Below are 27,886 nucleotides of genomic sequence, written 5' to 3'. Positions count from 1 at the left end.
ATGAAAATTATAATAATGGTGTACAAATCATTAGGAGATCTCTCTCAGTGAGAAGGAACAAAACAAAAAAAAACAGTGCCTTGAAATCATTAAGAAATAAAATAACGAAAACGATTTCTTTCAAAAGTTAACACTTTGGTAATAAGGCTGTTCCTTCACTCCAATTAGAATCTTTTTTTCTTTCTTTTCCATTTTTCATCTTCTTTTCTTCTTTCTTCTCTCCTAACAAACATTGACCGAGAAGAAGTCAGCAAAGCACCATGGCTTGCTTATGTTTGTGTCTCGTACACGTTTTTAATAAATTGTATACATGTATACATCTATACACAATGCATTGTGGCACACAGCTGGATTTAAAGTAAGCAAAGGCACATAAAATACTTTCAATTCCTGAAAAAAAAAATCCAGTTTGGAAGCAATATAGAGAGAATTATTGTTAAATGTATTTTACATGAATTTTGAGAAATAAAAAAAAAAAAAAAAAAAGTTGTACGTGTGTGAGCATTAATAAGGAATAGACCTGATGATGGGTTTCTTTATCAATGAGATAAATTTTGTATTTTTTTGGAACTAACTTAATTTTCTAGAAATTTCAGAAAATTTAGATTTTATAAATTGATATTTTTTCTTTGTTTTGATGCAATTAATGGATTTAAAGTGTTCTTAATGCTTGTTGAGCAGTTAATAATGCATAATATTGACGATTTAATTGCTTAATTGCTTTTAAAGATGAGGAAAATTTAAAAATTCAATTGAATTCAAATGTAAACAAAAGATTTTTTCTAAGACATGAAGTTAGCTTCAAATTTAAATGTTCAAATTGTCTTGAAGTTAGTTTTAATTAATTCTTAAAAAAATAGATTTTATGACCTGAAGTTAGCATTGAGTAGAAGATTTTCGGATTCTAATGTTTTTATGATTATTTAATTGAAGTAACCTTTGTTTTTGATTTGATTTTAAACCAAAATTACCCTTTAATTTCATAAATTCATGAAATTCAAAACAGTCGATCTCCAATTATGAATCAGCAGAAATCTAAACAAGAATTTTACTAAATTCCCATCCAAAACTTGTCATCAAAAAGTCCAAAAAAAATCCCATATAAAAGAATCTAAACTCTTTTGTGCAATGCAATTTGTCAAAAAGCATCGATATTTATTCCCATCCGTTCGATATCCCTGTGTGCAGTAAAAACAGCAAATAAAACACATTAAAATCAATCTGTACATGTGTGTACGTTTGAATGAATGCTTTGAAAAAAAAAAAAGAAGTAGAAATAATAAAACATGAGACAGTGAGACATACACAAACATGTTTAAATTATGAGTGTGTGTTATTGTGCAGAGATAGATTTTTAGTTTGAGTATTTATAGATATACCAACGTATTTTCAAATGACTCACTTTTTTTATTATATTCTGTTCCCTCTTTTTTTCGCCTGTGCTATGTGTATTATAATACATTCGTACATCTCTCTATATGTGTATAACATTTATTTCTCTTTTTTTTCTCAATATAACATGTTGTACACTTAAAATCGGTTTTTTTCCTCTGAAATATCGAATGTGTATTTCAGTTCACAAAGACGCTTTACCATATGAAGCACGTCAGCGGGCTTTGTTCTCGTGAATTATTCAATCGCTTTTTTAGATTTTTCTAACTCAACTGAGAGAGAGAAAAAAAAATATACAGAAAAATAAAAACGCACGTCGCGCATTGATCGGTGTTGTGTATTTACCACATTTATTTAGTTGGAATAAAATACGAACAGTAGCAGCAGCAGCCACAATAATAGAAGATTTTTTTATTTTTCTAAAAAAAATAAGAATTCTTCAGTGCTGAGTGCGCAAAATAAAATACATTTTCGAGATTTTTGGAATATTTTTAGACGTCGCGCTGTTGCGTAGATACATACAGAACTTTCGTGTATGGGAAAAAAGAAAATTTCCGCGAAAAGTTTATCGAGTGAAACATTTTAGTGAAGAAAAGAGATTAAAGATTAATTGAGAAACAGCAGTAGTGTATGTTGAAATCGCTTAATGACTTCACATGCTGTATAGAAAATAGACTCTGTTGGAAATAATAATTGAATGTTTACCTTGCAATTTTTCGGAAGTTATTTTGTGCCATTTTTTTTAAAAAAAATAACAAATCTAAAGTAAATTTGTTAATGGAAGTTTAATAGCCAATAATATTTGGCAGACCTAAAGTAGAAGTACAGTCCCGTGTGCCAATAAACAATTTTCTGCATGCTCATACACATGTGACATATATACAGCAACATTATACAGGAAATTAATCACATATATCGATTTGTGTTGTACGAAACAAAATAAAAAATAAAAAAAAAATATTGAATTACGTCTTATGTACGAAAATTAAGTAAATAAAGTAAAAAATCTGACCAATTTGCAATATAATTATATATAAGAGAATATTGTGCAGTGAACGTTGTAGCAACAACAACAAAAAAATATTATTTATTGCAAAATACACACCTGTGTGAGTCAGTCAATCAAAAAAAAAAATATATAAAAGAATAGAAAACATATATTTGAGTTGCAATAGAAGTGAAATATTAATTTCTATAAATTAAAGGTGACGTGATATATGTGCAAAAAATATCACCATCATCATCATCATTATTATTATTTGTGTAGTTGATTTTTATTTTATATTTTTTTGAAAACCATAAAGAAAAGAAAAGAAGAGACACAAGGCAGGCACACACAGTGTGTATATATGTTTACACATATAACCCGTTACCGCGAGTGTGTCTCTCGTTTCGAATAAAATAGCAAAAAGAAGTTCTTTGATGACCTGCTTTTAAGTGTGCGAGCTGTGATTAAAAGTTTATATTTTCAAGAAAAAAAAACGTATAAGAAACTTATGGGATTTAATTTAAAGATATAATCATAGCAATCATTGTGAAAACAAAGTTAATATTGATTGTGAGATAGCAACAAAGGAACGAACGAAAAATTAGAGGAAACGAAGAAAGCAATAATAAGAAATATCAATTAAGTAAATGCTAATTTTTGGAGGTAAATATGAAAATTTTCATGATGGATTAAACCGTATTTATGTAAATCATTCTTCTACATCTCACTTATTAGCTTTCTTTAATGCCTATTTTTGCTGGTAGGCCGTCTCATATGTAAACTCCTCACTAAGTGAGTTCTAACAATGCGAAATATAATATTGCGGAATATCATCATTTAAAAATGTTTCAGTGAATTTTTTGTTTAGTTAAATGTGAGAAGATTTTAAAAGCTTATTTTTGGAATTGTATTGTAATACAATTTGTGTATTTTGATGCTTGAATGAGAAGAGCAAGGTTCAGATTTGTAGATTGGGGAATTTGCGGAATTTTAAATATTTTTCTAGTGATTTTTTTTTTGGAATTTCCGTTTTCAAAATTTTTGAAATCAATTTTTGAACTTTTTGAACCAATTTTTGAATATTTTGAAATCAATTTTCGAAAATTCGAACCAAATTTTGATCGAGTAGACTTTGAGTTTTGTACAATATTTAGACGACTTTGGTCGCATGTGTGGGCATCTAAGCCGATAATCCGTATTATTATTTCATAGATTACACTATACTAGATACCAATCTGCTCAATCTTTATCCAGAATGCAGTCGACGTGACCAAGGCTTGCATAAAACTCACGATAATCCAAACATAGACTAACTGCACACCATGCCCCAATATATAACCCATAAAATAAACTGCGCACCAATCCATCATAACCCCAAAAACTTGCCAAAAACATCAACAATATTTTTGCAATGAGAATGATTTTCAATTTTTTTTTATTTTTTCGCTCTCGTGCGAATGATGTAATACAGAAGAAGATGATTCGATTAACATTTAAGATGAAAAAAGTCCATATCATTAGCTGGGGAAAAAGAAGACTAGAAATTTCCTAGAAATAATATTTTGAATACAAAATTCATTCAAGTTTTATTTTTCTTCGTTGTAATTCCAGATTTAGATCAATGTAAAGCTTGAGATATTTATTGAGAATATTCATATTACATGAAAATGATAAATTTTTCCCAAGTCTTGAACTTTAAAGCATCAATGAGTTATGAATCAAGTTTAAATGGAAATTATGTTCATTTCTAGAAAATGCTACAACTTTTTTATTTCTGCATAATCGCTGTCTGAGGCTTAAACTGCTTGTAATTTAACAGGAAATACTTGATTTCGTCTATGACTTGCTATACATTACCAATATGTTTTGGTTAATAAATTTAATGTTTTTACAGTTGAGACATAAACTTTTTTTTTTGATATTTCTGGCTTTTAAACTCACGAAACAAATGATTTTTTTTCGATCATATCGCGAAGCATTACTTAAACAGCTCATGTCGATTGACACAGGAGATAAACATATTCACATTAATAATCAATAATTGAACATAAATGTTAGCAAAGCTACTTCATTTCAATGCCACGATTTCATATTTACTTTGTGTTCATTACAATCACTTATTTAACTCATTTGGCGATTTATCATGCTTCTTAAAAATATTGGATATACTGTCGAGAATTAACGACAAATCGATGCGGTTTTTTTTTAATTAAACGTGATGAAATATTCATTTTTAAACTTTTAATTTATGAATTATGATTCATGTCTAATGCAAATCAGGTAGCAACGATTTTATTAAATGAATTGGAATTATGGTAATTTTATTAACTGATTTGTGGACTGAATGACGATCTTTATGTCTCTTTGTTCTGTATTTTAACGTCGATTGCTAATTTGTTCTCGAAATTAGTTCGAAATTTTCGAAAATAAGTTCGAATAAAATGTAAACAAATGAATTTTATGACAAATTTAACAGCTTTATGCAGCACAATCGTTGTTTTCATATGAATCGGTGCTTTTTTGCTATCTTTTTCTGTAATCTTGAGTAATTTACACAAATCTAATCTGTGAATTTAGCATTAAATTTGCATTTAATCATTCTTTATGGATATTCAAAAATGGGAAATTTTATTCAACTTAATATTCAAAATTTCAAGTTTCAGCCTAATAAAAACAACTTTCAAACTGCAAATGCAAAGTCCAACTCAAATGTGCGTCAAGAAAAATCCCCAAAAAATCGCTAATCATCTCAAAATGCAAATTAATGCTTAATAAATCCATTTTAACGCACATATAATGACTGATAATCAGAGACATGACAATAAAATTGACGTCTGTAGTAATCAGATGTTTTTGATTGCTAAAAAAATAAGAATTATCAGTCACCAAGTAAGAAATTCTTTAAGTAAATTTCATCAGCTTTTAGTTATCAGGAATCATTTTTTGTGATTATAGTAATTCAAAAATGTGGGCTTGACAATTGTTTTTTGTTACTATGTGACTTGCTATTGAAAAAGAAGAACTTTTTCTAGGTCTGAGTTTGATAAAGCATCAAGTGAAAAAAAATGGAATTAATTGTGATTTTTTAGATTATCTGAGACTTCGAAATAAGAATTAAACTCTATCAAGTATATAAACTGCATTGATAAGGAATAATATTCACTTATTTCCACCTGCTGCTACTTACCGGCAGGAAAAAATAAAGATAACAAAATTAAGATAAGAAAAAGTAGAAAAATTTCATAGAAAAATCGTCATTTGAGTGAAAATATTTCAAGAATTTCAGGAATGTCGAGTGTCTTCCTGCCTATATTTATGGAAAAAAATCGATATTTTATCATTAAAAATTTACGTTTAAGTCATAAAAGTTAGTTAATTTAGCAAAAAACCATCAGCTTCATTAAAACCGTTAATATTTCAACCATTAAAGTAAGCAATTCGATCATCAGGATGTATTTCGTGTTCTAAACAGCTATAAAAGTCACAGTCTACTAAATAACAGTATAAAAATGTTTATCACATATTAAAAATCAATTTGAATATCATTGTCTGATTTATAATCCCCTCTGGTCTAATTTAAATCAATGCTAATTATAGATTCGTGTATGGGAACTTTTAATAATAAGACAGAAATCATAATTCTTAATTGAAATATGTTTAGGTATTGTAGAGCTGTCTGGGCTGGCTTATTAGATCTTATTAACTCTCAATAATAATCAAGTCATTATTCTTATTTTGGAATATTCGAATGTTGCTTTATTATTTGTGTATTAAAATTAAGTATAGTTTTGGAATTAAGTACTTTTATGGAGTTTATTGGAACTAAATGGAGACTGCTGAAGTTTAAATCTGCAAAAATTCAATTACTAATTAGAGATTAAATTGTGGTTGTGGCTCAGTGAGCAAAAAGGTTATGTAAGATTAGTCTTTAATACTACTAAGCAAGTAGTCGTGGGTTCGAATCCCCGGTCAATACAAGAAATTTTAGATCTGTGTTTCTTTCTTTACTTTTTTACTTTTTTACTTTTTCTAAATTCAAGATTGAAAGTTATTGTAGTTCAAATCATTAAAAATTCAATTTTACACCCATATGCCCAGTGCCTCTAACTCATCCACACATTACAATAATACTTCTATTAAACAATAGTTTTAAACACTTTGAAAATGTCAACAAGATTACATTTATTACCCATGACCAATTTAATCTTCTCATCGACACCTGAAACTCATCGACAGCAACAACAACAACCACCACCAAAAAAAACATTGAACAGTCACTTTTGATCCATACAAAGCGCCTTTAATTTATAACAACAATAACAAAAAAAATTGAGATCTAATAGCATATTTTTCATCATTTGCATCAGGCGTTAATTACTCTATAGTCGGATTTTCTCAAAAGTTTTATAAATAGCATTCACTATGCCTTTATGTACGTCTACGATGACGGCGAGTAGCAAGTTGAGATGAAGTAATAATAAAAAAAAGAGATTGAGAGAAGCAGACAGAAAACTTTTTCGAAAAAAATATAATAATTTGAATCTAATTGAACATTCAATACATCCAAATGTGCGTGGAATGAGTAAGTAAGTCTGTCAGACAGGCTTTTCAAGGTTTTTATTTTAGAGAGAAGGAAGCAAAAATATAAAAAAAAGAATTCTAAAAATGTTTAAATTTTTTTTGTGCTTCTTCTTCTGCCGTGTTTTTAGCAATGAAGAAAAATGTGTTCTTGTTGTAGTTGTGCTGATTCTTTTAATTGCCTCCATGCTCTCTGTTTCTATCTATCCATCTCACTCGCTTAGCTCTTTTTTTTGTGCACATAAAAATTAATTTTTTAACGTTTTCTTTTGCGAACTGAATCGAGTTATGTGTGCAGTTTTTATGACTGATTTAGTAATTGCTTGAAACGTGGATCAAAAGGTTGAATTTTTGAAGGTTTTGTGAAGGCAAACATTTTAAATTTGACTCTTCGGAATTTAAAGAATTTAAAATTTAGAAAGTCGTTAGAATTTGATTTTTTGAAAGACGTTAGAATTTGAATTCTAAAAAGTCATTAAAATTTGAATATGAAAAAGTTGTTAAATTTCAAAACTGATGAAAAGTAAATTTCAACAATAAAACGACTGTCAACAGTAATTGCTACCTTTTACCATAAATAAATGCTGCTCCTCGCCATCCCAAGTACATTTGCTACTGCTCTTCTTCTGCATATAATGAAACATAAAAAAATAACTCTTTTTTTGAGACAACACACAACATAAAAATGTTAAAATACAACTTTTTTGGACTGCAACAAACAGCAGCAAAAGCAACAGCAGTTCTCTTAGATCATTGCAGTATGTATTTCAACATTGTAGATTTTTTTATGTATTTTAAATGCATAGCAAGCATAAAACCGCCACATTAAAAAGGCAAAAATATTGTAAGAAAGAGGTAAAAAAAAGGGAAGAAAAAAAGAGAGATGGAGTGATGCTGCTTCAGGGCGATGATTCACTGACTGTGCCATGAATGAAAAACACGAGTTTTAAAAAAAAAAAGTTGAAACATAAAATTTAAAAAAAGAACCAGAAAAAATACTTTTTTGGGGTTTCAATTCTTTTTTTTGTTATTGTTGACTCTTTCTTGTCTCTTTTTCTGACTGATCTTAGTGGTGGCTTGCTTGATTGCTGCAGGGTTTTCGTCATTTCGCTGACTAATCTAATTCCTTGCCTCTCTCATTTCTCTTTTATGTTCATCGTTCTACATTCAACTTCTTATTCTCTCTCTAGTCATTTAAGATTGAAAAAACATTTTATTTTTAAATGAATAAAAGAAGTAACATCAAACAAGACATGTAAAGAAGAGAGAGAAAGACGAAGGCTTAAAATAAGATGATTTCACTTTTATGTGGTTTGCTTTTATGTACTTACAATGATTATATTCAACTCAAGGATCGATATTCTTATTTGTTCTATTTGGATTTATTATTATTTCTTATTTCTTTTCATAAACTCGGAAATTTCTGAGGTAATTAAAATTTAATGAGATTAAATTGCTTGAGATTTGGTAGGATGACGCAGTTTCTTTAGTCAAGGTTGATAGAAAATGTTTGTTTTGTGCTTAGATAGGCTTGAAAGAGGATTTTAGTGGATTTAATTTAGAATTATGAAATTAAATTGAATTTGAGTTACTGATTCTATTAATATACACAGTCAGTTGTACAGTGACTAAGATTAAAATAAACAACAATCTGATCAGACAGAATATAACGAAATTCATTGACAAATAGGCTTTAATCACATAAAATCATTTCGGTATTACAGTTTTATGAATTACTTGAAATTGCTGCGATTTAAAAAATTTCAAAATTAATGTAATTTATCCTATTTAAGCAACTCATAAGTGCGGCAAACATGCGTATGAATTGTATAGGACAGTGGTAAGGAACAGCTTCCTTCATTTTCGAACGTGAGTTCGATTCCTAACAGAGGATAATCTCACAAAAATTGCACAAACCCCCCCAACCTCCTGTTCACAAATAAGATTTTCAATGCCAGTACCAATATCAATATAGCATCGGCACTCACCACCATCTGTGCTGGATACATTTCAACGCCGGTACAGAAAACTCAATCTCATAAACATCAAAAAGCTGACTAAGCAACAAAATCACGCGTAACATTTTTACCTTGTCAATTAAAAACGTCTTCAAAATTGACTGTGAAAATGTGAAAGCTTATCAATTTGATAAAAAGTCATTGTTGTCGGCATGTGATATAATTGTATGTGTCTTTTAGCACGTTTTAATTTTCTTGATGTTTCTAGACATGAATGTCTCGATTGTTTGACTTTTATGGATAAAATCACCAATTAGTAGTAAAATTTTAAGTCAATAGAAATATTTTTTGCTTAATTTTTATTGTGCTGGATGCAAACCACGCGCCGCAAAATGTTTCATGCTAGAACTTGTTAAATTTATCAGTTACTAGTTCCGAGAATTAAATTTTTTGTATGATGTGGTTCCTCCACATGACAAAAATTTAACTAGAACTTGAATATGCATTGAGGCTCATTCAGAATTCTCCAATCTGCATGAAAAAAGGCAGAGAAAAAAATTAATTATAAAAAAAGGTTTCGTCCGAAGGCAGTCATAAAAATTTAATTTCATAATCGACTGACTTAATTACTTTGCCGTGTAATATTACAAAGCCATTAAGTGATTTGCCCAGTGAAACACTTTAAAAATCACATAAAATCAACAACTTTATAGCCACATAATTGCTACCCGTAATGTATGAATATAATCACATATCTCTCAGAAGATTCGATGGAAAATCATTAAATTCAAAGAATCGTACCTCGCGTAATGAAAAGTCGTTCTAACAAACATAATATTTCATTCAACCACGATGTGCATCGTGTCTCTCACTCTTGATTTTTATCGAGACATCGACTAAATTCGGTTGCTGCGTGGAGTTAAAATAAAGTCAAGAAGAAGACATCATTTTTACTTCTTTCTTCTCTCAAAAAATCATACAAGTCTTTCTTAGTTGCTTTAACGTCGATTCCTTTCTTTATTTTATTCTTTATATTTCATTAGGGTGCATGATTTACTGAATTGTGGGTGATTTGTTGACAGTTTGGGAGAATAATGAATGATTTAATGCATTTTTGACAAGAATTGCAAATTGTAAACAAATAAATGGAAATTTTATGATTTATCATTGAAATAGTATTTTAAGATATGCTAGAGCTGCTCACTTACCATCTTTACAGCTTCTTGAGTCAATAAATCATCTTCAAAGCTTAATGTTCACTCAAATATAGTTGAAAAATGAAACACGATGTTTACTCTTTGAAATTTAATAAAAACACTTAAATTTCCCTTCAAAGGGTTTGCAACTATGAAAAACCTAATCAATTTTCAAATTAAAAATGACCGTTATAAATGAAATCAGCAAATTCATTCATTCATTCAATCCTCAAACTTTTAAATGCGCTCCACTGATCCACAATGAGACAATTCTCGATGATTTTCATTCTTTCTGTTGTGATGCTGCATGTATTATGTGTAAAAGAAAGAAAGGAAAGAAAAAAAACTTTCATGATTGTATACACAATATAAAGTGAATATACACAGCAAAAAATAAAAGTCGAGAAGAAATGGTGAAGACGAAGAGATGAAAATAAGAACAGAGAGAATTATAACATTAGATGAAGTGAATATAAGGCGTATATTTGTTGTATTTCCAACAATATAATAACAATCATTTCGTAGGTAGAATAAAAGACGAGGGTAATAAGAAGAAGTTAGAGAGCAAGATCTCGTCGCTTTTTTTCGCCTTATTTGTGCCACATCTAACAAAAAAATACGTTATTGTTATTAAACAAATTTTCTGTGCAGACAGAAGTTCCTTCTCTCATTCTCAATTCCTTGTACTTTCCTCTCCTGTAATGATCAATTAATTGGTCATTTATTGATCGACTGTATAATTTTTTTGATTGGGGATTTTCCACATCCATGTAAGTATCTTGTTGATAATCATTTTTGGTGGATTAAATTCGTTCATCAAAAAGTATCAATTATCGTTAAACTGAATGAGAATGCTGCCCCAAAAATAACAATTCTCGGTTGTTAATGTACATAAAAAATGAAAATATGCTCTGGATGTATCAAGTGGATGTTTATGAATTTCCTGTGTTGTATTTATTGAAAAATAAAGTTAAAAGGGCTTTATTCCATATTTTTTTGTGCAAAAAAAATATTTATATCGTTATGTTGGATGGATGAATGGGTTTTCGGTACATTTGAGAGTTTTTTATGAGATATGCTCGAGGCGAGGTTTAATATTATGAAAAATGCCAGGATGTTTGGCATTTGGTGAACGTTTTAAGGCTAATATTGATAATTTTGCGGTCAAATTTTAATTTTGTCTCGAAATTTTTGAGATTTTTCGATTAGGAATTTTCTGGAAGGGTCATTCAACCTTTTTCTGAGGCAGTTTAGTGATTTGTCAATATTGTATCGAACTTCAACTTTTTGTTTTGTTATCTAATGCATTAAGATTTCAGTTTTGAAAGATATTTGCGAAAAACAAATTGTTTACATTCTCACATGGAGATTTTAACATGCAATTTTGAATTAATTGCAGATTATTTTGCTTCTTAAATGATTGTAAAATGTTAATTGAGCGTGAGCAAAGCTTTTTGTATTATATTTCATTATTTATTCTACTTTAAAGATTAATAAATTACAAAAATTCATTTTCAAAAAAGTGCGGGAAAATTCAAAAATTTATTAAATCAACGATTACTTTAATGCTCAAAAAAACTCAATTTAACCCAATTTAAAAAATATTCCTCGTAATAAGTTCAACTTCCTTTTTCCAAAATAAAAATAAGGTTCGATACGATGACTCATTAAATTTTTTAATTTCACACGGAATTAAAAACAACAAACAAGGAGAGAACAACTCATAGTGAATTCACATTAAATCGTATAAAATGGACATGCTTGAATGGATACATAAAGTGTTCAGCTCCCCTTATTCCCTTTGCTCGTACTGTACCGTGTGTATTTGTATGTTAATCGAATCGAGTCAATTTTTTTTTCTCTGTTGTTTACTTCCATCTATTCTCTTATTTGATTTCACATTAATCAAAGTGATGTAGTATGAATATTTAATGTATTATTGACTCTCGTATGGTTGGAAAGCACCCGGCTTATAAAAATAATAAAATTCTAAAAATTTCTCAAACAATGAACCATGAAATTCATATTCAGGATAGAAAATGCCGAGAGAGCATGAAATTATTAAAATTCTTCATTGCATATATCGACATACACACATAAAGTCGAGAGTTTAAAGAACTTTCAGGCCAGTTGATTAATATTTTGGTCGCGACAATTTAGGGAGTTGGCAGTCATCGTGATGCCTTCTTCCTGTAGATGGTTCACATCTATATAGTTATTAGTATTTTATTGAATAATTTAATTTTTATGTTAATATTCTTCATATTCCTCTCCTTTGTTTGATTTCGATCGAGAATTATTAATCATTTTATAGACTTGGCAGGAACATTTGACTTGACATCATTCATCAATTTTTTTTTCATCTTTTTATATTTTTTTGACAAATCGATTAAGAATAAAAAGTTTTTAAAAAAATTGTATAATTAGTGTTCAATATTAAGCATTTAAATGCTGCTGGCTCCTGAAAAATGAGAATAGAAGAAGGTCTCTAAATGACTACATGAAAAGTCCATCGTTATAAATCAGAGGGAATACGAAACATATGTAAAAGAATCAAGAGAAAACTGGTTGAAAGAAGAAACATTAAAAAAATATAAAAAATAAATAAATAACACAGGTGTGCTTCAGAAAAAAAAAAATTAAATATATAATACATAAACGCTACTCAGTGTGTACAATTTTACTCTTTTTTTGTGTGTTCACTTTCAACATCATGGTTGATGGTCATGGTTATATATTCTAAAGAAATGAGATAAAATTATGATTCTTGAAAATTTTTTAAAAATATACAGGATGATGCAGCTCTCAAGTGTTTTGTACTTGAAAATTAAAAGTAGCGTCTGAAGTAAATCAAATAAAAATTATGTAATGATTTTCTTGCTCAATTTGATGGTTTTATGGATGAGTGTATGAGGTTTATTGATAGAAATTAAATTACTGTGATTTATTTGTAAAGTGTGGGATTCTGTTGACTAGCTGTTTTAGTTGATTTCATAGATTACTGTGTTGAAATCATGGGAAATGATCTTTGAATTCGTAATTCTGATGTTCTAGGACAATTGAAGATTTTTCATTGTTTTATGGTTGGTTGATGTTCCCCTGACAACTTAGGAGAATGTCAACCTAAAAATTTGTAAACAAACAATTAATTTCACTGTTTTTAATACAAATTAAGATTGTTTAGGCTAAGCTGCAGTTTTTAAACTGTTAGAATACTTATAAGCTATTGCTTAGTAAGTATAGAGTCGTTCTTAACTTTCTATTTAGATTCAAATTTGAGATTTATGATATATTTTCAATAATATCAAAGAATCGTTAATTTCTACAGCCATTGTCTAACACTTGATACCTAATAAAAATGAATATAAACCAAGAAATATTGATCCAGAGTTCTAATCCAATCCATAAATTCTTAGAATTTTTTGCATCCATAAAATAATTTTTGAAGATTTATTATCAGCAATCAAAAAAGTATCGAATAAGAAAAAGAGAAAAAAAAACAGTTAATCTATGCATCAACATGCTGCAGCAACACGGGTCTTTAAAATTATCATAACGAACTCCAACATGATCATTAATTTATATTTTTTGTTCTCCTCATCTCCCTCAATTCTTAGTTGGTTTTCTTATGAGGTCAAACCTTTTTTTTTATTGTACTCCTCTCCACCTCTTCTATCGCCTTTTTGTGTTATAAGAAAGTGCTCCAAAGTGTGCACTACAGGAACAGTAAAGTTTATTGACATTTACTAAGAATAACAAAGCAAAAAAGAAATACATTGCATATTATATGTACATACATAAATGATTTTTTTTTTGGAGAACACGCGGTGGAGCAAAAGAGAGGGATAAGAAAGATAAATACAGTCTTAAAGTCATGAAATGAAAATTGAGATTAATGGACACATGAATAAAAGTAAATGCGTTTTGTGGTCTCAGGTGTTCAGCTTTTTTACACTCAATTTTCTTTTTCTTCGTTCTTTTTTTTTATTCAATCTTCAATATTATTTTGAAATTCAAATTTATTTATTGAATAACACAAGAAAGAAGTAAAGAAATAAATAATACCATAGTCAAAAAAATTACGGAAGCGATCAGTTCAATTAACCCAAAAAAATGGGCACACACAAAATTGAAGATGAGAAATAAAAAAGAAATGTAAATGAGGCGAAAAGGAAAAGGCTTGAAGAGCAAGAAATTGGCAAAATTCATGTGAAATGGAAGAGAGAAATGAAAGACTGAATGACATTAAAATTTAATGCACTTCAATCGCTTATATCGTGATTTTGGATTTAAATGAGTATTTTTTTTTGGGTAATCTACCTCAACTGGAACACGAAATTTATGGTGATGCAGCGGAAGATGATATTTTGCAACTTTTAAATGATTTTTTGGTGATTGTCATGCCTTTTTTTGTTTTAATTCGTTTGTAACGACATTTTAAAGTTTGAAACTCAAAATAACGGTTTTTTGATGTTTGAAAATTCATTCAATTGAAATTTCTGAATAAACGATTTTTTGACATTTGAATTTTCATTTGATTACATAAATTCAAAATAACGACTTTTTGAAATTTGAATTTTAACCTCCAAAATCTGCAACAATGAATGAAATTTCAATGATTCATGATTATTTCTTCAAAAACAAACATGACTACGGAGTCTTACTGCAATTATAACACTTTAACCACTTTAAATCTCAATTATTTCAAGCATCTCACAAGAATTGCCATTGAAAATTGCTTCCTATAAACAAATTTAAAAATCATTTCGTGTAAAATTTTCAGAGAATCAATTTAGAATGTGAAAAATGATTTTCTGCTTATTTATTGATTCCAAAAAAATAACACGATGCGTAAATAAGCAAATGTATAAAACTCCCATTCATTTAAAGCATAAGATATCCAAGTAACTGATATAATCTTGATGATTCATCAATATTAAGAGAGAAAATGAGCATGAAAAGAACTAAAAAGTTAGTTAAATGTCTGGAATTGAATAAGAGAAGACCGTGTATATATTTCTTTTTTATGGATGATAATGAAAGAGCTTTTAAGTGATCTCAAAACTTCTTTCCTTTCATTTTTATTTTTATTATTATTATGTGGATTAAATTATCATAAAGCCACAACTACTGATGACTGCAATTTCCTTATACTTTCGCTCTTCTCGTCTTCAGTCTCCTCCCTTATATTGCAGAATCATTCTTTAATGACTTTATCGTTTAGCTTTTGAGATTCTGCTTTATGTGCAGCAGCAGCAAGTTTAATGACACTTGATGCTGCTGTAGTGTACAAAAACAGCTATAATCAATGTAATTGTAACACCAAGTAAGGGTCAAGTTGATGAAAATAATTTACATATATGAGAGGTACATATTAATGCATGAAAAATTGTAGTGAATATGATAATGAAACCAGTGCAGACTTTAAGTGGAGTCTTGTGTGATGAATATGGAGTAGAAGGGAGCTATAACGCAGTGCATTGATGAATAGATGGCTTGTAATTTGGCATTGAAATTTAGTTCTAAAATCTTTGTTTACAAATATTAAGAATTGTGAAATTTAGTGATAAATCAAGCTTTGTGCTTGTCATAATATTGATCACTGTATTCTACATGTCCAAATAGCTGATGATTGTGAGATCCAAAGCCACTAAAACAAGCAACTGTCTAGAAAATTTCAATTCTTTAAATTAAGTGCTAAAGAAATTTGTACTAAATACAAATTTGTTCTATATTCACATCTGTCGTAAAATAACGACTTTATTTACAGTTAATCAATTTTTAACCTCAAAAATTGACAAAATTAAATTCAAATTGTAAGTCACTAGACTTCGAGTCTCTATCCCATACAAGTAAAAGATTAAAATTTTAATAAAAACATTCCAACATTCAATCGACTATAGTTAAACTTAATAGCATATTTATCATGATAAAAATCGCTAAATCCATCTACATTTGGGAGCCTATAGTGGCACATCAGAAGAAGAAGACGAAAAAAGAAAAGATTATTAAAAAGTCGAAATTTTAATGTTTTGTGCGCGAGAGCATGATTTGAATGCATAATGTATGTTTTTTTATTAATTTTTATTTATCTTCATCATATTCTTTTCATTTACTGTATATACTTTTCGGAGTTGCCATTCATAAGCTCCGCAAGTTCATTATATCACTTATTCTTATTCTTTATTACTCCTTCTCACTCCCGCTCCTAGCTTCGGCGTAAAAAATGCAAATTGAATATGAAATTTTTATTTTTTCACTTCTTCTTTCCTCAATTTTTTTTTTCAGTCTTTCTTTTTATGCCATTTTACTCTGTCATTTGTTCGTCGTTTATTTTTATGGCGAGTAACAAATAAATAAAGTTGACAGACATTCAGCAAGAGAGAGAGCCGAGAAAATAAAAAAAAAGACGAGGAGACGACAAGCTGTATTGTTCTATTCAAGAGACAGAGTTGAAAATTCTCAATAATTCTTTCTATTGTTCATTAATTGAATGAAACGCATCATCGTCGTCGTCGTCTTAAGATATTAAAAAGAAGAATTTCACATGTCAGTAAATGAGTGAAGAATATGGATCATAAAAATTAGTTATTTCAATCATGTCGTATTTATAGCACACAATTTTTTTTTTTTGGCGAGAATGTTGAGTAAATGAAGAAGAACTTTTTTAAGAAACAGGCACAAAAAAAAAGTAATTCTCGGAAAGGTGAATAACTGAAATTACTGTGATATTTTTGTGCCTGGTCATTTCAATCCGCATGTAGCTCGTAATGTATTTATAATATTACACAAATGTGTGTGGACGGACGGATAGACTTGTATCCATATGAAATGTTGTGACGTGCTCACTGTCGTAACATTGGACATAAGGCACACAAAATATTACATATATGAAGCCATACGATCGTGGGTGGCTTCTTCTTTCCTTCAAAAAGACAAAAATTCCTTTTTTGCTGTAATAATAAATATTCATGGAATGTGATTAGAGGTCATTGCTGCATATCTGATCTCAATTTTGCCTCATTTATGAATCCTCAATAGCTTCATGTAACATAATAACTTAATAGAAGAATTTCTCTTTCCCTTACATTTATAACGGGAAAAATATGCTGAAAAATCATTGTTAAAATATTTCGTTCTCGCATATTTTTCTCCTAAACAGCGCCAACAGAAGAAATATTTTCATGAACGAAGGAAAAATTCCTTTCATAAAGCAGATGCTTCGACATGATCCGAGGATATTATCATGCTATCATACAATTTTGTTTTTTTTAATTCTACTCATCGTCCCTGAAATTTTTATTTATACGTTATTCATCCACTCTGTCTCTGTCTCTCTTTTCCTTTCTCTCTTGTGCAGTATTAGTTGATGGACTCGCTGAATTTCATTTAATATGAGAAATTTTCTTTTCGAGGGTTGGTGACTTGATGAAATTTGAGTTATTTGTTTCTTTAATATGATCTAGAGTAAGAAAGTCTTAGTGAGCATTGACTTAACTGTCGATTTAAATACTTTGAAAATTGAATTTTTCGCGTCTTTTTGGATTTCTCACTTGAAAATTTGATTTTCAAATTTTAGCTTCATTCTTGATGTAAATTATGAACTAAACACAAAAATTGACAGAAAAACATGGCAATCGTTGATCAATTACATTTAAAATGACAGTTTCAAGGTTTAAATTACTTAATTTTGCAGAAATTACAAATAAAAATTTTTTGTTTTCATTTATTTTCGAAACAATTTTCGAAATTCGAAAATATTCTCAAACTCAATTTTAGCAGCACATAGCAGAGAAAATACAATAAACAACTTCAATATTAATCCACAAAATCTCATAAAAAACACAAATATTCAAAACATATTCCAATTCAGCCTGTTGAACACAAAAGAATTTCACAAAACAATCCCAAAACTTCACAATCCCTGGCCATTTCGTTCCATTTTTCTTCCTTCAAAATTAATTCCACGACTGTCTTTTGTATCTAGTACGCTTCCATCTATAGTTTCATATTATTGTATTATTATTAATAAAAAATCCCTCCATATATGTTCATATGTATATACGCAGTATGAATAGAAAGGGGATGACAATCCTCACAATGACGATGACGATCTTTCTTTTCATAAATGCGACTCCGACCCTTTTTTTTTCATTTTAAAGCAATTTTTTATATGAATTTCAAGCTAGAAAACTCAATTTGCTGTCATTTTAGTTACAGTTCAGGCTGAAAATTAATTTAATATCACTGCTTGCTACTGCAAATGCTAATCATTTATGCCTTTGTAAAGAGGACGTAATCATGACAGTCATAGTCTTTATTATTAATTTTTTTCTTTTTTGCTTCTTTTGTAAGTATACCTCTCGAAATGGAAGGACGCTATGATAGAGAAAAAAATATTTTATTAAAAAAATCTAGATTCTATTGCTTGATATAAGCTACAGTAAAAGAGAATAAAAAATGTTAAAGGGAAATTTCATTTGACTGCATGAGATTGCATTATATGAATGGATAGTGTATTACATCACGTCGTACTAAATTACTGCCTGATGATAGTCGCTTGTAATACGATTTATCTGCGATGAATGGCAAAATTACTATGCAATTGATATCAGTTGTGCATTTTTTGTATCTCCTTTGTTTTGTTATTTTTTGATGCCCTTTTGGAGTGCATCATATGTGCAGGAACAACAACAAATTTCAATATGCATGAAAAACGGTAAAATTAGATGTGCTCACAGTTCATGTCTCGGTATCACATTCAATTGCTTGCTGTTGACCTCCCAATGTTACTGTCATTGTGCATTTGCATCTTATCATTATTTATGTAAATATGCTCACTGTCTTTCCTCTCTGTCTCACTGTTCACAATATTTACATTCATAATGATGATTTTCTTTTGAACATTCCATAAATATTTTTCATTATTTTACTTATTTTTTATTTCTCTACTGCTCAATCTCCTCTCACATTCTACTTGGAAGTGAACTTTTATTATCTATGGCATTTTGTTGGAGCTTACATACAAGCTGAGATTTAATTATAAAAATGGAATTCACTTATTACACTGGTTTTTTCCATGATTATGGGGAGCTGTGCTGCAGCAGATAGTTCTGCTGGACTCAATTTGGATTCTTAGTTCCTCCATAATCTTAAATGCTGTATTTGAAGGGATTTGAACTTGAATAATTCATTGTTATTCACCTAAAGTTCGCTATAATGCAGCGATTACTACGACTAATCGGATACATCACCTAAGTCATGTTCATCTTCACACTTAATCAGTTCCTCACATCATCCAGTGTAATAAAAATTATTAATTATTTTAATATTTCTCCTTCCCCTTCTTACTTCATAATGTCAACATATCACAAAACTAAAATGCAACAGTAAATGTGCAATTGTTGTCATAAAAAGACAGCAATGCTGTATATTTTGACACACACACACACACACACACAAACAGTTCAAGTGCATCAGTTATCTTATAAGATTAGAAAGAAATGTTATTAAAACAGAAGCAGCTCGTGAAACACGAAACGTGTCAGTTAAATGACTTGGAATGCAAAAAATGTTGATATGAATTATCAGAAATGATTTAATATACTTCCTATAAACATTTTTCTAGTAATTGATGTGGGAATACTTTTAGATTATGGAATTTCGGGAAGTGAGATTGGATATGAGTTTGTGGAAGTATGTGATATGAGGGATTCTGGGAATATTTTGATGATATTTTGGGTTTGAAGGAGGTTGTTGACATTTATTAAGTTTCTAGAGTATTTTATGGTGTTATGGACATCCCATTTCACTAGAATTAAAGTCAAGTCCAGTCAACTCTAACCAAGCCGACTTCCAGCTCTAACCACGAGTGAATGAACTCACAACCATTATTACTTCCTCCTAGTTAAGCAAAAGTATCACTTCCTCTTCAGATTTTTTAAATCCTTTTGCACAGATGATGAAATTCCCAAACAAAATACTTGAGATTCCTTCCTCGTAAATCAAATTAAATCAACAAATCTATCAAATATTACAAAAGTAATATAGCAGCGAAAGAGAAATATTCAGCAGGAAAGGCACTTCAACAGAACTGGAAATAAAATAAATTAAATAAAATTTTTTCCTGCTTTTAATCTAACAAACACATAACCAGGACACCCCATTGACTCATTGTTGAAATAAAAGAATTTTAAGCACTATGCCCGGTCGGTAAAGGTTGGGATGTTGTCTGCATGGTTGATTAGTTGAGCAGTATGGATATAGTGAAGTAGCGTTCGCGGTAGTTGCTGTCAATTAGGATTCTGAATATAAAACAGTTAAGGGCAATTTGGGGTTTGTCATTACAAACAAGTACTGCGATGGTTGATCTGCTGGACCATCCCTGCTGATCTACGACATGGCAGCTAATCGGATGAACAAGTTAGAATTAGACAGATATGTTTAAATGGACACTGCTTTATTAAAATGATACTGTCTACGAGACCATCACAAAGACAACATTCCAACATGTGCAGACCGGTTAAAAGGACATAGAACGCGATGAACGACAAATAATAATAATAACAGCCGTAAAAAGGGTTAAAAAATGAATATTTTTTGTTTTACTTTCTATACACGTTTTTGATATCATGAGCTTTTATTAGCTCATTCATCGTTTTCTTTAGAAGAAATAAGGAACGGTAAATTTGCACATTGTGCCATTCACTAACTCGCACACAAACACCACAACTAGAAAAAAATGGACACGCAATTGCCCACTTGGAATTTTATTTTTAAAAAAAAATATGTTTTTGTTGTTCTGCGCGAATGAGAGACATTGAAAGGGGTTGTTTACTATTCAGGAATGTCTTTAAATGGCCCTTTTTATTTCTATTATTTCGAAAAATAATGAATGAAATGAGAAGCAGATGAAAAGTCTGTGTTGTGTAATAATTTCATGGAATTAATGAGTTTTTATTAATTATGAGCCTCTGTAGCTAGAGACTTATTATTGACGGACCTCGACGGTTAATGAGGTCGACATTTAGAAATTGTATCACATTAAATGATGAGGAATTCCAGGAATTTTCTCATAAATTTTTGAGTTACTGCTGTTGCTATTTTACTAGCTTTGAATATTAATGAAGGAAACATTTTTATGATGAAAAAAAGCTATAATAGTGGCAGTTGTGCGTAATTCCATTCCTTTTGTTGTATATTTAATGATTGATTGAGAATTCTATGTGAGTCAATACCACCTGGCCCTTTTACTTCCATGCTTGCACATTTCATTCTCATATCATTAATGTGTATGTCCCCTGTATGTTTTGTGCATGTACATAAAGACATCTATAGCAACATCATCATATGATATCGATGATGATGTTAAATGCCAATTTCATATAAGATAAGTGAAAAAAAAGAAGTACTTCATTCATAAAAAAAGGCTGCTACTGATGCTGCATGCTATGACATGCACATGATAATTTTTTTTATGTTCCTCATCATAAACACACAGGTGAAATGCGAGAAAAGAGAGCAGCTCACATGCATATGTGCAATTAAGTTGAGGTGATTGATACACTTGCAATTTAATAATATAAAGTGTGTGTCTATATGCTGCAAAACAACAGCAGTCACCGCATGAAAGTTTAATTAAGTCAACTCGACACTTTAATTTGCGATAAGTGCCCTGGAGCAGCCAAAATGTTCGCAATATACCATATCGTATATGCATATACGATTGGGATTAAGTGTGCTAATTGACTTTTAATTTGTGCAATATAAAAATGTTTATTTTATGAAGCTTCTGCAACATGCATTTTTACGCGCTTTTGATGTTTCCTCTTCTCTATCTCTTCATTTATCAGCTCAACGAGAATGATGTGCTTTCACATCATATTCTATGCAGAATATACACACAACATAAAGAAAACATCGCCTCAAGGGTGGGATGAACATGCTCAATATACTCTTCATTTTTCACATAGCTTCAAACGTTAATTGAAATCAAAGCCGCCCTTTGTGTAAAGCAGAACAAAAAAAAATTGTTGCAGTTGAAACAAAAAAAAAATCCCTCGCGGAAATTTCCCTTTGATCTCGCTATAAATAAAAAAAAATTGAATTCTTCAATTCTCTCTGCTTTTTTTTAATGAATCTCTATCTCATTTCTACTCGCCTCGACGCTGTCTGTGTACAATTGTTATACATGTTTGATGCTTTTATTTATTTTATTATTGCCGTAAAATGTACAAAAAAAAGGCACTTTTTAATTGAAAATCATAATATTATTTTCATATTCATCTGAAAAGGTTTTGGATAAATGTTATTGGCCAGCATATTGAGTGTATTGCTTTCATTCTTCATTGCCCTGCAAGCATCACGATTGATGTTCATTGATTAATAAAGGAAATATTTATGGACAAAAGATGAGATAACTGCTGGATGTTGGGAGAGAATATTTTGATGAACTTTGGGATTTGATTATGGCTGTTTGAATGTTAATTTTGGAATATCTGAATTTTCCCGCACTTTTGTTGGTAATTTTTTTAATTTCGAAGATTACTATTTTTAACTATTTAGACTCATTTATTGTTAGAATTTGTTGTTTTCGTTTTTGCTCACACTTATTAAATCTATTAATCATGTCTGAACCACAAATAAGCATTAGATTAAGTCAAAAATTGAAGTCAAAATCTCGAGGTATAAAATGTAAACAAACAATTTTCAAAACTAAAATATTTTGGATTTTCAAGGATTCTAATTCAAATTAAATATTAAATCAATAGATCTAATCCAGAAACAATCCAAGCTTTCCAATAGCAATCTATAGCCCAACAATTAACACCCTAAATCAATAAAATCACATTAAAATGCCAAGAACAAAACCATAAAAACTTCAAATCCAAATGATTGTCCAATTCAATTTAACTTTTATATTTTTCATCACAACATTCAGACAAATTAGAGATGTGGAATAATCTGCTACAAGTCGAGGATACTTAAAGCAATAAAATATTCAGCAAAAAAAATATCCATTGATAATATTACGCGACGAAGTGGAATCTATTGATTTGTAATCAATTTAAATTCATTGATGTTCACTTTCTTTTATTCTCTTGTCTGCAATTCACTGACTCCTCTCAAGTCTCAACATTTCAATGAACATAAAGCATATCTGATTCTGCTCAAATATTATTAAATTATTTCATTTGAATTGAAAAATTTAAATTAAATTTTTGTTCCTTTTTTTCATTTATTTCCAGACGGTGGACTAGGAGCCGGCACAATAACGTCGAGGTGGCCCCCGGTAGCTGCTGGCCCAACACTCGGGCCAGCAGACACAAACGGATCAGGAGTGGACGGAAAGCATCTTGATGTCGGCGATATGAGTGATGTTAGTGATGTGAGTATAGAAAATGCATTGTGTCTTGATGTGAATCAGGACTAATGAAATGTGATTCTGTGCTACAGGATGAAAAAGATATGTCATCAGCTGACGCCGAAGGCGTTTGGAGTCCGGACATTGAGCAAAGCTTCCAAGAGGCTCTCGCCATATATCCACCATGCGGTAGACGAAAAATTATTTTATCAGAAGAAGGAAAGATGTATGGTAAGTAGTAACTTTTCTCAAAATGGATAAATTACAATTTTATTAAATCAAAATTCAATCAACCGCACCATCAAATAGACATGAGCATTTCATTTTCCCACATCAAAGTGAATTGAGAATTAAATTAATTAAAGTGCTCCCATGTTCATCATTAATTTTATTATTGATAATTTTACATTCAGTTGTAGACCAGCCAGTCAGCCAGCAGCTGTCTGTGTATGGGTTATAAAAGAATTATGATGAGGCAAAGGGGTTAATAGTACGCACGCATATAATAATAATATTCGATATAAATTGATAATTGTCATTAAAAAAAAAGAGAAATACTTATTTGATTTATCGGACAGAACCAGAATAGGAAGAAGAAAATTTTGATTTAATTAGACTCTATTAAAAATGCATCAACATCATCATCGTGTGGTTGGCTGAGACTAGTTCATGACTATATGCTGATGCACATTATTACTACCAATTTTCATGACTCATATTGATGCTTATCTCAAGGCAATATTCGATACACAATTTTAATAGTTCCAATGCTGCTCTTCTCAGGCAGATGAAGTGAAAATTAATTTTTTGTACAGAAGCAAGTTGTTTATGAATTTTATGCAATTATGGATTATTCACGCCTTTTCATAGATTCTAAAAATAGCAATTTTAAATGATATGATATCAATAGTTCTTTGAAGCTAAACACATCGTACTATACATCCCACAGCAAACAATATAAATACAATAAGGCATCCTCGTCATGAATATAATTTTTGTTGAAGTAAGAGTGAGGATGAGAGGCGGTCGTATGTAGATTTTAAATGAAATTTTATGGATCTATGAGCAAATTATTCGTGCTACACATTCAGGCATTTTCGAAATGATTGGCATAATAGATAGTTGTTAAGAATAGATAGATATGTGATGTTTATTTATAACCAAATAAATGTGAAAAGGTTGAAGCCGCGAGCCGCATCACCATAGAAGGTTAATTAAATTTAATTGAACCTCAACAACTGTTTAGAGAAACGCGCTTGATGATGCTGTGTTGCCATTAGAAATTCACTCGAATTTTTCGACAATTCATATGAAACAAATATAATTTTTTGATATTGACCTTTCCCAAATTGATGTTCACTTAATACTCATCAATCAATGTATTTAATTGATTTTCACTGCAACTATAATTTTTAGATAAAAAGCATTGAATTAATAGTCAGGTACACTCGAAATGATTTCGGTAATTAATATCTAGTTGATATTTGATTTGTTAGAGCTAAAATTAACTCATTTATTAGCCAATTGACACTTGTCGGTAATTTAGTTGAATCATGCGATGGCATAGAAAAATCTCAAGGCAATTATCAACTCTGGAAATGATCATATGTGATGCATTGCGTGAGAATTGGATAATTAGGCATCAATTATGTCACAGAAAAGTCACTCATACACATGTTTTACGTCTCACTTATAATGTACTTAATGGAAACTTGTCTTCATGCTTTGTTTAAGTCTAATTCATGAAAATGTCAAGATTTATTCTACCTTTCCGTGACAATTAAGCTCCTTCATATTCTGGTCATTGGCACTAATCGCTCTTTTTTCAGGTGCTTTCTTTCATTTATGAATTAAAATGGAAAAATTATTGTAATTAAGTACCGAAATTTGTTTCTTTTCCATGCTCAATTGTTATTGCTGTTGTTGCTGTATACATTTCTTCCTCTAATGACCGGCTTTTTTATGATATTATTATTATTATATTTACGCAATGTTACGTATATTAATGACGGAAGACGGCATTTTTTATTATGTGCCTTTGCATCATTGTGTGGAAGTTTTATGGAAATGCCACAAATAGATCGAATTCCTGAAATTTTTTTTATATTTCTTTCCTTTCACCTCCCTCGCAATACAACACAAAACAGTAAAATTTATTCTCCTTTGTGCATTTATATTTATATCGAAAATATGGAAATTCAAAATTTCAACACAAAAAAACAGCCGCGAGTCGTTTTAACCGTCATGACATCAGACTAATTGAAATAGAAAAAAATGAAATAAAATTATTATTTATGCCTTATTGTGAGCTGAGAGATGTTTATGAGTTGATTGTGATGCAAATTGTTACTGAAAACAGTTTTGATGCGAAAGTTACTGAATGCACTTTAGATGCAAAAGTTACTGAATGTACTTGGGATGCGAAAGTTACTGAATGCACTTGAAATGCAAATTTGAAGCAAAAGTTACTAAATGCATTTGATGCGAAAATTACAAAGTTGACTTAAGATGCAAAAGTTACTGAATTCACTTGAGATGCGAAATTTGAAGCAAAAGTTATTGAATGCACTTGATGCTACTGACCGTACTTAAGATTCAAAAGTTACTGAACACATTTGAGACGCGAAAGTTACTGAATACATTATTGACGCGAAAAAAATAAACGCAAAGCTAGACCGATTGGCGCACACAATACTTAAACTCGTAGGTGGAGAAAATTTAAAATGCAATTTTATACCCAATTCAACATTTTTTTGGTGCCTTTCCAAGTCAAAAATCAAAATTAAACGAGTGCTATAAGATTAATGTACAAATGTTTTTTTGCATTTCAATTTGCGCAGTGTGAAATGTCATGCATCTTTTATATGCACACGAATAAGTCATGTGTGCGTGTTTGAATAACGAGATAATTCTGTTTACGTTATTCTATATGCAAAAAAATACTTTTTTGATGAGTAAATCAATGCATTAAATGCACGTTAAATTGCTCCACTACTCAAATCACTTACGTCAATTGGAATTTACATTTTTCCCTGCTTTTATTGTTCTTACTATTTTTTACACACTTTTCAAGCGTTTACTGCTGTTTTCTAGTTACTAAATTGCAATGATTTGTGTTGAGTAATTAAAAGAAAAAGTCAGATTGAGTTGTCAGTCTAAGAGTATTGTGTCTGTAAATTAATTAATAATACTTAAAGTAGCTAAGCATTATGAATGAAAATTGTATTATTTTTGTTCCATACTTTGTAAGTGCTCTACTTTTCCGACTCAAGAACAAAAGGACTTTGAGATCTTTAGGTTTCATTATTGACAATGTCAAAATTAATTACAAATAAGCTGATTAAGTTATTGAAATGTTTGTTATCCTCGAGTTATTATGACACTATGGTTTGAAACAAAGAGGGAATTTGTTGATGGAAGTTTACGAGGAATTTGCATTGGATCTTAATAACTTTGATGTAATTGTGACTTTTATGACAAAGATTTAAATGATTTAAGAGATGCAGAATTCACTAAACGCACTCGAGATGCGAAAGTTACTGAATGCACTTAAGACGCGAAAATTATTGAATGCAATTAAGATGCAAAATTTACTGAATGCAATTATGACGCGAAGGTTACTGCGCTCACTTGAGATGCAGAAATCACTGAACGCACTCGAGATGCAAAAATTACTGAACGCACTTAAGATGCAAAAGTTACTGAATGCACTCAAGATGCAGAAATCACTGAATGCACTTGAGATGCAAAAGCTACTGAACACATTTAAGAAGCAGAAATCACTGAACACAATTAAGAATCAGAAAAGAAATAAATTCAAATCTATTAAATGCTTAATGAAATCCAACCAATTATCACAACGTAAAATGCTCATATTCTTTTAAAATTTATTAGTAATTCCCACGTCAAATGAAATTAAAAAAAGAAAAAAACATCAAAGTCGACATCGAATATTGCTTTCTTTTGAGTAATTTGTTGATTTAGTCAATTTTAAATATTCTTATTATTCTTTTATGTCTTTGATTCATTGACGACGACGACAAGCAAAGAGAAATGTCATCATGAATTTTGACAATAAATTACCTCCTCATCTGCCTTGTTAATTACAATAATATTTTGCATGTGAAACTAAGCGAAAGAAATTAAACAATGAAATTTATTTGATTCGCTTGAAAGGAGAGAAACGAGAGGAACAAGAAGAAGAAGAATTAAGCAAACGTGAAAAATGAACAAAAAAAAGATTGTTTGCCGACTCATAAAAAAAAAACTTAAATGAGCACTTAAAAATCCACAGTTGTGTGGACATTAGTAAAATTAATACAGTTGGCCCATTGAGCATCGAGTTGAGGGACGATACTCATGCATCATGAAATTTATGACACTTTCAAGCTTGTTCCGAGTGAGAAAATTT

General features: G+C 30.0%; 1 protein-coding gene across 6 annotated transcripts in view; it reads left to right on the top strand.

Annotated features, from left to right (window-relative positions):
- sd (TEA domain transcription factor 1 homolog scalloped) overlaps positions 1–27,886 on the top strand; it is a 137,208-nt gene that overhangs the window by 72,612 nt on the left and 36,710 nt on the right. For 5 of the 6 annotated variants that reach the window (XM_070639713.1, XM_070639710.1, XM_070639712.1 and 2 more), the window contains exons 2-3: positions 23,360–23,499; positions 23,568–23,706. In XM_070639713.1, the coding sequence (XP_070495814.1) occupies positions 23,360–23,499; positions 23,568–23,706 (279 nt within the window). Of the gene's footprint in view, positions 1–1,588; positions 3,044–23,359; positions 23,500–23,567; positions 23,707–27,886 lie in introns of those variants that run through there. The other variant, XM_070639711.1, reaches the window with a different exon arrangement.

The sequence above is a fragment of the Chironomus tepperi genome, unplaced genomic scaffold (assembly GCF_022539635.2).
Source record: "Chironomus tepperi strain 1889 unplaced genomic scaffold, CSIRO-AGI_Ctep_v1 contig_196, whole genome shotgun sequence".
NCBI lineage: Eukaryota > Metazoa > Arthropoda > Insecta > Diptera > Chironomidae > Chironomus > Chironomus tepperi.
This window is presented reverse-complemented; position numbering and strand designations above follow the sequence as displayed.